Raw genomic sequence first — 9,832 nt, forward strand, 5'->3', positions numbered from 1 at the left:
CTGTGTCCGTGTGTCCTGTCTGTGTGGCACTGTGTCTGTGTGACGCTGTGTCCGTGTGTCCTGTCTGTGTGATGCTGTGTCCGTGTGTCCTGTCTGTGTGATGCTGTGTCCGTGTATCCTGTCGTGTGATGCTGTGTCCGTGTATCCTGTCTGTGTGATGCTGTGTCCGTGTGTCCTGTCTGTGTGATTCTGTATCTGTGTGTCCTGCCTCTTGTGACTCTGTATAAGATTCTTTAACCAAGATGGGAGTAGCTTTTATTGGATTAACCCTGTGTTGAAAACAGCTATCAAAGCTAGGGGACAGAACCCACTGAACAACCACATGAAGACATTGGAGAGCAGTCAGTAAGGACCAAAGGGCTGAAGCTGTGGTAGGGGGGAAGAGAGGCCAAGCTGAGGAGGTGGGCTGCAATGTGAAGGCAAAGTCCCAGACAAGGGGCCCAATTCACCAGCCTACGTAGTCCCTTCGTAAGCCGAGCATGAACTGGGGAAGAGTCGAAGAGCTCAGCAGAAAAGAGCAGCCAGAAGGCCTAAGAGCCATCCAGTGTAGAAGACACAGCTAGGCTGCAAGCTGTTGACAGGCACCCTAACCCTTAGTTGAGGTCTCTGAAGGGCCCCGTCCCAGGAGTCAGGCAGCGCTGAAATCGATTACCCTGACAAAGCCACAGTCCAGAGTCATTGGGACTAAAATCAGCTCTTGCTACTTCATGTGCCCAGAAAAAGCACACCCAACTTTTGGAACCTTCACAGTATTCCATTGACAATGTCCAGTTATCAGTCCACTCAGAAATTATGAGGCTGCCCAGGAACAGACCAATACGGCCTTCCTAGAGTTGAACTATGTTGAAGAAAGTACGAAGGATGAGTAAAATGGGGTTTGAAATAGTAGAGATTGCACCGCAGAACTGCAATCTGAAGAAAGTAGTCTAGTGGACATTCTAAAATTGAGAAATACCATCTAAAACTCCCTAGAAGAAGACGGGTCAGTAGACGGTGTCAGAGCTGACAGCAAAGCAGAGCACAGGAGGCCCGCGGGGTATGGCCTGGGTCCAGCACCCGCTCATCAGACTCTCAGGAAGTGGAGGCTGGGCAAAGGTTAAAGGTTAAGGAAGAAACCCACAGATGACGGAGTTCAGTGAACAGAAGCTAGATAAACTGGAAAAATAGACACAAACTCATTATCCTTAAAGCTTTTTAAAAGACAAAGGAAAATCTCAAAAGCACCCTAACCCACCACCACCAATGCATCCCTTCAGTGGGACCCTAGTAAGTCTGGTGGGCAAATTTTCCAATAGATTGTAAGTAAGGACAGTGGAGAGACAAATGCAAAAAAAAACAACCTACTAACCTAAAATTCTATACCTGAAAAAAGCTTACAAAATGACGAGAAGATTCATAACTTTTTAGACAAAACCTCAGCAAATGTGTGGTCATTGACCCTTGAAGCAAGTGCCGTTACTGGGAAGTCCTCAAGCTGAATGAAATGCTCCCAGATGGAAGGAGAGACGTGTAGGAAGAGCTGGCATGTGGCTAGTTGTCCAGGGTGGGGGCTGTCAGTCCCAGACTGGAGGACACCTGGGCGGTGTGGCTGACTGGCAGCACATACCATGACCCTGACCAGAAGCTCTGTGGGCAGACAGTGCAGAAAGGCTGCCTGCTCAGGAGGGCGGGGCTCACCATGGTCATCGGTTGGCCCTAATGTTCTGAACTCCATGAGTTGCTACAGTGAGTTTGTAATCCCTCTTGAAAACTAAACCTTGATTTTGCAAAAGACAGTACGGCATTAAAAAAACTATCGTATCTCTTGATTTAACATACACAAAACCAAGCCGCATCCATCGAGTCGGTTCTGACTGTAAATCTTTGTAGGAGCAGACTGGTGCGTCCTTCTTTCCTGCAGAGTAGCTGGTAGATTGGAACTGGCAGCCTAGCAGTTTACAGTCCAGTGCTTATCCCGCAACACCACCAGGGCTCAGTTTCATATACATAGCAAAAAGAAAAAAGTCACGTTCATTTTTTAATTGCCACAGATACCACTGGGCTAATAACAATGTGGTTACAAATCGGGCTGTGAACCTCAAGGTCAGCAGTTCGAAACTACCAGCTGTTACGCGGGAAAAAGATGAGACTCTCTGCTCCCATAAAGATTTACAGCTTCAGAAACCCTGTACAGGGTCGCTATGAGTCGGAACCGATTCCACGGCACTTAACAACAGGACCATTTAAGTTGGTAAGGAGGACTCTGTGTGTGCTACACAGCTGTGGAGATGGGGTTACTGCCCATCCCCAGTTATTGGAAGGTGTACGGATCCTAGGAGGTCAAACGAGCGATCGGCCAGGACTGTGAGAAAGGGCAGGGACAACAGAGGGGTACGCTGGTCCAAGCTCTAGTGGGCATTTGCTGGGGTGATGGGCCATATAGCGGATGGGGCTCTCACTTGAGACAATGTCTGTTAACTGGGAAGAGGTTCCCACTTTTGTGGATTTTCTCTGAAAACTGGCGTTGGTTTCATCGTATCAAGTGATTGCATGGTCACAGCCAGAAAGTGGATTGTGCCATGTTGTTGTTGGGGGCTGTGGAGTTGGTACTGACTCGTAGTGACCCTGTGTAGGTTTCCATGGACTGCCCACCTCAGTTAACAGTCCAATGTTTGTCCTAAGCGCCACACGCCTGGCTTCCGGATTATGCCTGTTCTTATTGAAATCTGCATGCCCGCCTGAGCGTGGTTCCACACCAGCGCCCCACCCCCACCCCCCCACCCCCCCATGTCGGGCTGTGTCTGTTTTCTGGCATTTTGGGCCATAGCTTGAAGGGGGGGCGGGTTCTAGTTCAGAGTCCTAGAGTGCATGCCCTTCCCCCCACGCCCCCTAACAGAGCTCTACGGCCTACCTGTCTGCAGTGTTGGTGTGGGGCAGCTAGAGAGGAGGTGGGACCCCAGGGTCTGCTCCCAGCTCCCAACCCTGAGGGGCCCGGATGTGCTCATGTACAGCCTCTTATGCTTCGTGCGGACAGGCCAGGGCAGGGATAGTGGGTGAGTGGCCGGCAGTAGCCAGAATTTCAGGTCAAGGGCAGAGGCCTGGTAAGATAGTCAGGTCCTGGGAGGAAGCTCTGGAGTGTCCTTTCTCATGGCGTTACTGAGGAGAACAGGGCCTCTCATCAAAGCTACAGGTCGCTAGTGAGGAGGAGCAGACAGGCACCCAGTGTGCAGGGAGCTCTCTGCTCCCGATGAAGCCTCCAAGGGCATGTTGGGGTCATCATGGGACTAAGCTCGGGCCACTCATTCTGAAATGAGAGTGGATGAAGGAGGGACCCTGGGAATGTGGGAAGAGGAGGTCCTAAAGACAGTGGCACATGACAGGCCGTGGTGCAGGGGAGGGGATGAGAGCATGTGGTCATCTTCCATTTTCACGGAATGTCCGTTTTCACATGACAACCTGGTCTTTTGGATGTAACCATACCAATAAATGAGGAGTAGGTGTCTTTTTAGTTCGTCAGGCTCTTGATTTTATTTTGGGGCGCCGTGGTTAGAGTGATGCTATCTATAAAAGTGGCTCTCACCCCTAGACTCCATTCTACTCTTGAAAAAGGGCAATTATGTCTGCATGAGACACGTTATGTTTAAATGTTTGTTTTATATTAAAGTATGAGTAGAAGCCACTACCTGTTAACGCAGAAATAGCATGTCTTAATCAGCAGTAGCGTTGCCTTGCCTTCTCTGTGCCTCACAGTGCCTGGTAGGAGTGTGCAAGCCAATTGGGCCCCTCCTGCTAGCGGCTCACCTAGTGGGAGTGACACGTAGGCATGCCGACCCCCAGCAGCCGTCTCGCATGGCGGCCGCATGAACTTTCCACCGGTTTGCTCAGAGCAAGGGGGTCTCTGTCATGCCCCCCTCCCCTGGGGTCAGCCGCTCCTGCACGTGGAAGGTCAGTGTCCTGCTTACCAGCTGTTGTGGGGGACATCACATGTGATGTGAAATGCTCTGGCATTTCATTTTTGCTTAAAACTATCAGCTCATTCTTTTGAGGTTAGCTGTAATACATCTGCTCTCTGCTTTTAAGTGTATTTCTGTCCTTTGTGAACAAATGTTTCTGCACTTGAGCAAATACCGTAGCTCCTGTTTCTTATTGCTGTTGTTGGTAGGTTATAAAGGATTCTTTTCTTACTCTTGGGTTGCCTTGGCCCCATCTCAGGGATCAGTAAGCGCTCCCTACCAGTTTCTGAGAAGTTGCCTGTCACATCCTTCCACAGGACCCATGTCCTGGCTCTAGTGGAGCCGGCAGGTACAGTCTGACCACCTGGCCTTGTTGACTTTTGTTGCTAGAAGAAGGTAGGTGACAGCCTCCCACAGTGTGCACCTGGGCATGGCTGCCCTCGCTACCTCCACTAGCCGAGACTGTGATTAAATGAAGTATGACAGGTACTATTGAGGAAGCCAAAAGCTGTGTGAATGTCTGCGTTTGTTTACCTGCCCAAGCGTCAGGGTCTGATTCAGTGCTGAAAGGTGCCATGCAAACCGATTTCCTCATGTGGGACCCTATAAAATTCATTTCAGAGTTGTTCAGCCACCTCAGCAACAGATGTTTGGTGAAGAGTTGCCTGCTAATCCAGATGAAGAGCGGCCTGGCCCTTCTAGAAGAAAACGGCAGCCCAGTATGTCAGAGACAATGCCACTGTATACTCTTTGTAAGGAGGATTTAGAGAGTATGGACAAAGAGGTGAGCCAACCGGTCCTGCGCAGGGACCCAGGGCACCACACGTGGGCAGGGCACACCTTTGTTTGTCCTGGAGCGCGTCTTGTAATAGAGATCCATTTTGGTTTTAAATGGTGTGTGGCCAAGAGCGGTACATGTATATGCTTTAATATAAAACTCAGGTTTTGTCATGACTTTGGCAGTTCTCAGCCCCTTCCCACCCCAAGGATGCTGGGTAGTGTCTGGAGACCTTCTTGGTTGTTGCAGCGGGTTGGGGGAGGTGGCATTGGCAGTGATTTGGGGGGAGGCCAGGGAGGCCACTACACATCCTACAATGCACAGGTTCCCCCACAGCAAACAGTGATCAGCCCAGATGTCGGGTGCTGGAGCAGAGAACCATGGGTTCAGTTGTTGTAAAGTCAGAAACCGTGGCGGCAGTTTATGGTGGCACCTTGTTACTGCACCACTGGATGGATTCAGGCAGCATGGCGGGTTTGTGTGTGTTTCCAAATCTGATCCGTGAGAATGATGCTAACAGAGGAGTCCAAATCCATTTTGAATTGGAGCCTAAACAGTGGGGATTTTCCTTAAAGGAAAAGAAAACAGTCTTCTAAGGAAATGTTGTTCTCGATGACCTGGTTTCACCTTTGACAACAAGACACAACCAGATGTTCATACTTACACTAAGTCCTTTTGTGGGCAGTTTCATACCTTTTGGCATCTTTCTTACTTAGTAGATGGTTTGTGCAGATTTTTATTTTGTGGCGGATGTTTCCAAAAGGCTTTGCAGAAATGTACCCATGGCATGCGGCTGTGGTGTGCCTAATGACACCCTTCAGAGGGACTGTTGGAAAAGAACACACTCACAATGTACAGCTGTCGTTTGTACGCTAGTGTCGTCTTCGGAAGACCCCCAGCATGTGTCTGTGTAGTGTACACTGGAGGGTGACGTCTTTCAGAGGGACCATTCTAGAAGAACACATCCACAGTGTGGATCTGTGATGTGAACACTGGTCACAGCCTTCAGAAGGACCATTCCCAGAAAACATGCCCATGATGGGTGGCTGTTGGGTGTATACTAGTCCTGCGAGATGCTGGCTCCCACAAATGCCGCCTTCGCTTTTGGCGCCTTAGATCCTGCAGACAAAGAGCTCACCATGCATGTGTGCACTGAGGGCTTGGGGCTATAAAGAACCTTTTCCATTCTTGGGAATGCAGTGAGGAGCGTTTAGAGGGAGCGAGCATGAGTATTTTCGTTTACTGTCAACAACTGAAAATACAGAAGGATGTGTTCCATATAGAATCTCAGCAGGTACCATGACTTGTTGGGAACACACGCTTTTTTCAATTTTTCTGAATAACTCTGTTTGCCATTTCTCTGCTTTTTTGGAAGACTTATTCAGTGCACCTGCTGTCTGTCTTTCTTTCATGAAGATGTTTTCTCTGGGATAATTTCCCTCAACTCCTACATCGGGGACAGCAGGTTGTATGTGAAGGATGATGGGCTACTTCCACTGAGGAGAGGTCCACACTGTCCTGTGCCTTTGTGCAATCAGTTTGCTAGGAATTACTACAGCCATGGTTCTTGTTCGCTCGGCGTTAGGTAGAGATTGAAGTCTTCCTATGAATGAATGTCTGTGGTGCTGTCTTACTTCTGTTCACTAGAAGAGCAAAACCAATGAAACAGAGAATGTAGCATGTTGTTGAGTGCCATCGAGTCGGTCCTGACTCACACAGACCTTACATAGGGTCTACATAGGCTGTGAATCTGTGAGCGAGTAGCTAGCAGGCTCGAACTGCAGACCTTGTGATTAGCAGTCCACTGCTTATATTGTATGGCGCCACCAGGCTCCCTATATGGATACGAGGAGGCTTCAGAAAGTTCTTGGGAAAATTCCATTATCTGTCCATTCCATTTTTCAAACACTTTTTCAAGCCCCTTTGTACATATGTAAGTAGACTTTTGGTGGTAGTGGTGGTGTGCTGTGGAATCGCTTCCGATTTATAGTTTACTTTTAGGAAATGGCTCCTGCCCTTGCGGGAGCTGGCAAATCCCAAATCCGTGAGTTGGGCGACTGCAGACCTCTGTTGACTCACAAGAGTTTGAGGGCAGGAGAACCCAAAATCTGCAGGTCAGGCAGCAGGCCAGTATCCAGAGGAGGACCATTGAAGAGGAGAGTGCAGGGTTAAGAGGGCACAAGCTCTGCCTAGACATCCCTATATACCCTGGAGGCAGTCTACACCTCAGAAAAGATTCCCTTTGCAGCTGATTGGCTGCTCGCGTCCTGGAAGGCTGTATTCCATCATGGAGGATCAGGCAGCCCAGACTGCTGAGAATTGTAACCTCTGCACGTTAATAGTCGCTGATGCCTACGGCAGCTTCATTCACTGAAATCAAATTCCTTCTTTTCAGAAAGTTGGCTTTTGGCGCCTTAGATCCTGCAGACAAATAGCTCACCATGCATGTGTGGGCTTGGGGCTTGGGGCTATAAAGAACCATTTCCATTCTTGGGAATGCAGTGAGGAGCATTTAGAGGGAGGCTTTGATTTGGCTCTTGAGGAGCAAGAGTTGTTGAGGGAGAGATGTTTGTGCCAAGTGCCCGGTGAGTACTAGACTGGTGTCTGGTAAGTGGCCATGAGAAGACAGAGTTTGGGGCCGGGGATGGGTGCCCACCACACCCCAAGAGTGACAATGCTGCTTCTGCCTTGAAGCATCCAGAGAGGTGCGTGTGGGGGTGATTGTGGCTCCAGGCTTCTAGAGACACCCTGGGAGGCTGGTTAGTGTGCTCTGTGCCCACCACGGGTGATGAGGCTCTAGAGGCATGGTGTAAGAGGAAGGCTTGAACCAGTGAGTGCAGTGGTATGTCCTCCGTGAGTGCTCACGCCACTTGCTGTGACCCACAGACAGAGGCTGCACCCACAGCTCCAGAGCCTCGGTGGGTGCAGGGCACAGCCCAGTTACCCTGAAAGGTGCCACCTTCTCATGGTGAAGGCTAGAGCAGGCACCTGCTCACCACGGTCCCTTAGCTTATGTGACCCAGCATCCAGCTGCGTGCCGTGTCTAGTGACATCTAGGTGGTGACCATTCTGGGTGCCCTGTTTGGTAACACAGACATGGTGAGTTTTCTGGGTGCTGTATCTGGTATCACTGACAGCCATCGTTGACAGGAAGCTGGACAGTTGAATGCAGGGACCCTGCTTTGTGCCACAGCTCTCCTGGACCCAGTCCCTTTGGCTGCCGGCTGGGGAACGGTCCTCAGCTCCCTTGGGTCTTGGGCCAGTTCTGTCGACGCTGCCGTGCTAAGGCTCCAGGGGCTCCGGACACAGGACTCCGTAGAGAGGGTCCGAACATTGGGCAGTATATGGACAAGAGCAATCCTGTGGTGGGATCTCAGAGGGAGCTGTTTACAGGGCTACCTGGTCCACCCACATGGACACTGGACCTGCTGTCCTCCGAGAGTAAGCTGGAGCCAAGGAGAGCTTTGAAATTGCATTGTAGGATTAGTGGTACAGATAAGCATGTTATTCTATGTTGCTTTACCCTTAAACATGTGATAGTCTGATTTCTCATGTTACAGTATGCGATACTTATGGTAGCCATGGTAGTCCTTCACGCCTTTCTGTACAGCTGGAAGAGACATGGGAATCCTTCACACCCTCAGCTGTATCGAGTCCTGCACAGATAGGGGGTGTACTCAGTGTCCAAGTTAACGTAGAAACCCATGGAGCCCTCACACAGATGGTGAGGAGTGTACTTGATGTAGAAGTTAACGCTGGAACCCATGAAGCCCTTGACTGTTCAGAGCCCTGCATAGGTAGAGTTGGCGTACTTGATGTAGAAGTTGGTTACACTGAGTCCTGTGCAGACTTTGGGGTGCTTACTTGGCTTCTGTCACAGTTGGAGGGCAGAGCATTTCGGCATGAGAAGCTTGAACTCTCTGATGAGCGATGTGGAGTGCAGTACAATCCCACACCTCAGTAAGTGCTACACTGACCAGGGGTTTCTGACCTGTGCCTTCCACGTTAGTGTGGACACGTCCACCACGGGGGACAAGCTCTGTACCAGCGCCCAGTATCGGCGTAGGCGTGCCCACCACCCCGTATTAGCACAGGCACCTACCCCATGAAAGACAAGCATCTCCCTTGCTGCTTGCCACCTGTGTGTGTGGCCTGTGAACAGTGATGCACCCTCCCGACTGATGGGCTGCTGCGTGGGAAATGCAGCTGTTCGTAGTGCACACTCTTGCTTCACGGGATGCTGCTGCCGTAGCTCAGCCATGCAGTGTGGCCTCTTCTCTGCAGACCAGGTGCCCTACAGGCTCCGACTAGGATTCTTGTTACTGAGACGCCTGGGCTCTGATGTGTTCTTTCCATGTGTTCGGTGGTGTTGTGGTTGGTGTGCAAGTCTGAGGAGGATGGCGGTCAGGATTGTAGCCGATCCCTTCACTAGCTGTTGTTACGTCACCCCGGCCACACAGTTTCTATTGGCTCACTTGTGGAAGTTGATTTTCAGTCTCTTCCTTTAACCTTCTCCACATTGTTGGTGTTTGGGCCTTTGAATTGATTCAGACTTAGGCAGTCCCATGTGATAGAGAAGGGTTTTATAGACCGTCCCCAGGTATGGTCCTGTAGGGTAAGCACTAGGCTGCTAAACTCAAGGTTGATGGTTCAAACCCACCAGCTGCTCCTCAGAAACCCCATGCAGGGTTGCCGTGAGTCAGAGGCGACTTGATGACACACAGCGCACAGCAGGTCTTTGTCCTGCAGAACCACGGGGCGGGTTCAGACCACCAACTGTGGAGTGAGGAGCAGCCAGGCCAGCCTCCACTGATGGGCAGCTGGTGACAGAGCTTGGCAGAGGGACCTGTATGGTGGTGAAGGGTCTACATTTTATTTGAAGTGGTAAACTGTGGAAGGGAAGAATTTAGGGGTTGAAAGAGAGATCGATGGTCTCATCTCAGAGCAACCACTGACCTATGGAGCAAGGTCACCAATAATAGAGCCCAGTAATAGTCAACCAACACCGCAGGGGCCAGCGAAGAGGAGCAAGCACAAAGGGAAAAATACCAGAAAGACCGAACGGAGCGCTGTCTGTAAGAAACACACCGTGGCTGTCGTGACGTAAACGGAGCGCTGTCTG

The 9,832-nt window shown here is 50.4% G+C and overlaps 1 protein-coding gene across 1 annotated transcript in view; it reads left to right on the forward strand.

The window, feature by feature from the left end:
- CTDP1 (CTD (carboxy-terminal domain, RNA polymerase II, polypeptide A) phosphatase, subunit 1) overlaps positions 1–9,832 on the forward strand; it is a 68,669-nt gene that overhangs the window by 30,268 nt on the left and 28,569 nt on the right. Inside the window, exons 9-15 of the mRNA XM_006875896.1 lie at positions 4,554–4,716; positions 7,597–7,628; positions 7,904–8,151; positions 8,271–8,434; positions 8,591–8,670; positions 8,720–8,772; positions 8,995–9,073. Coding sequence (XP_006875958.1) covers positions 4,554–4,716; positions 7,597–7,628; positions 7,904–8,151; positions 8,271–8,434; positions 8,591–8,670; positions 8,720–8,772; positions 8,995–9,073 — 819 coding nt within the window. The remainder of the gene's footprint in view (positions 1–4,553; positions 4,717–7,596; positions 7,629–7,903; positions 8,152–8,270; positions 8,435–8,590; positions 8,671–8,719; positions 8,773–8,994; positions 9,074–9,832) is intronic.

Source organism: Chrysochloris asiatica, unplaced genomic scaffold (genome assembly GCF_000296735.1).
Source record: "Chrysochloris asiatica unplaced genomic scaffold, ChrAsi1.0 scaffold00345, whole genome shotgun sequence".
NCBI classification, from domain to species: domain Eukaryota; kingdom Metazoa; phylum Chordata; class Mammalia; order Afrosoricida; family Chrysochloridae; genus Chrysochloris; species Chrysochloris asiatica.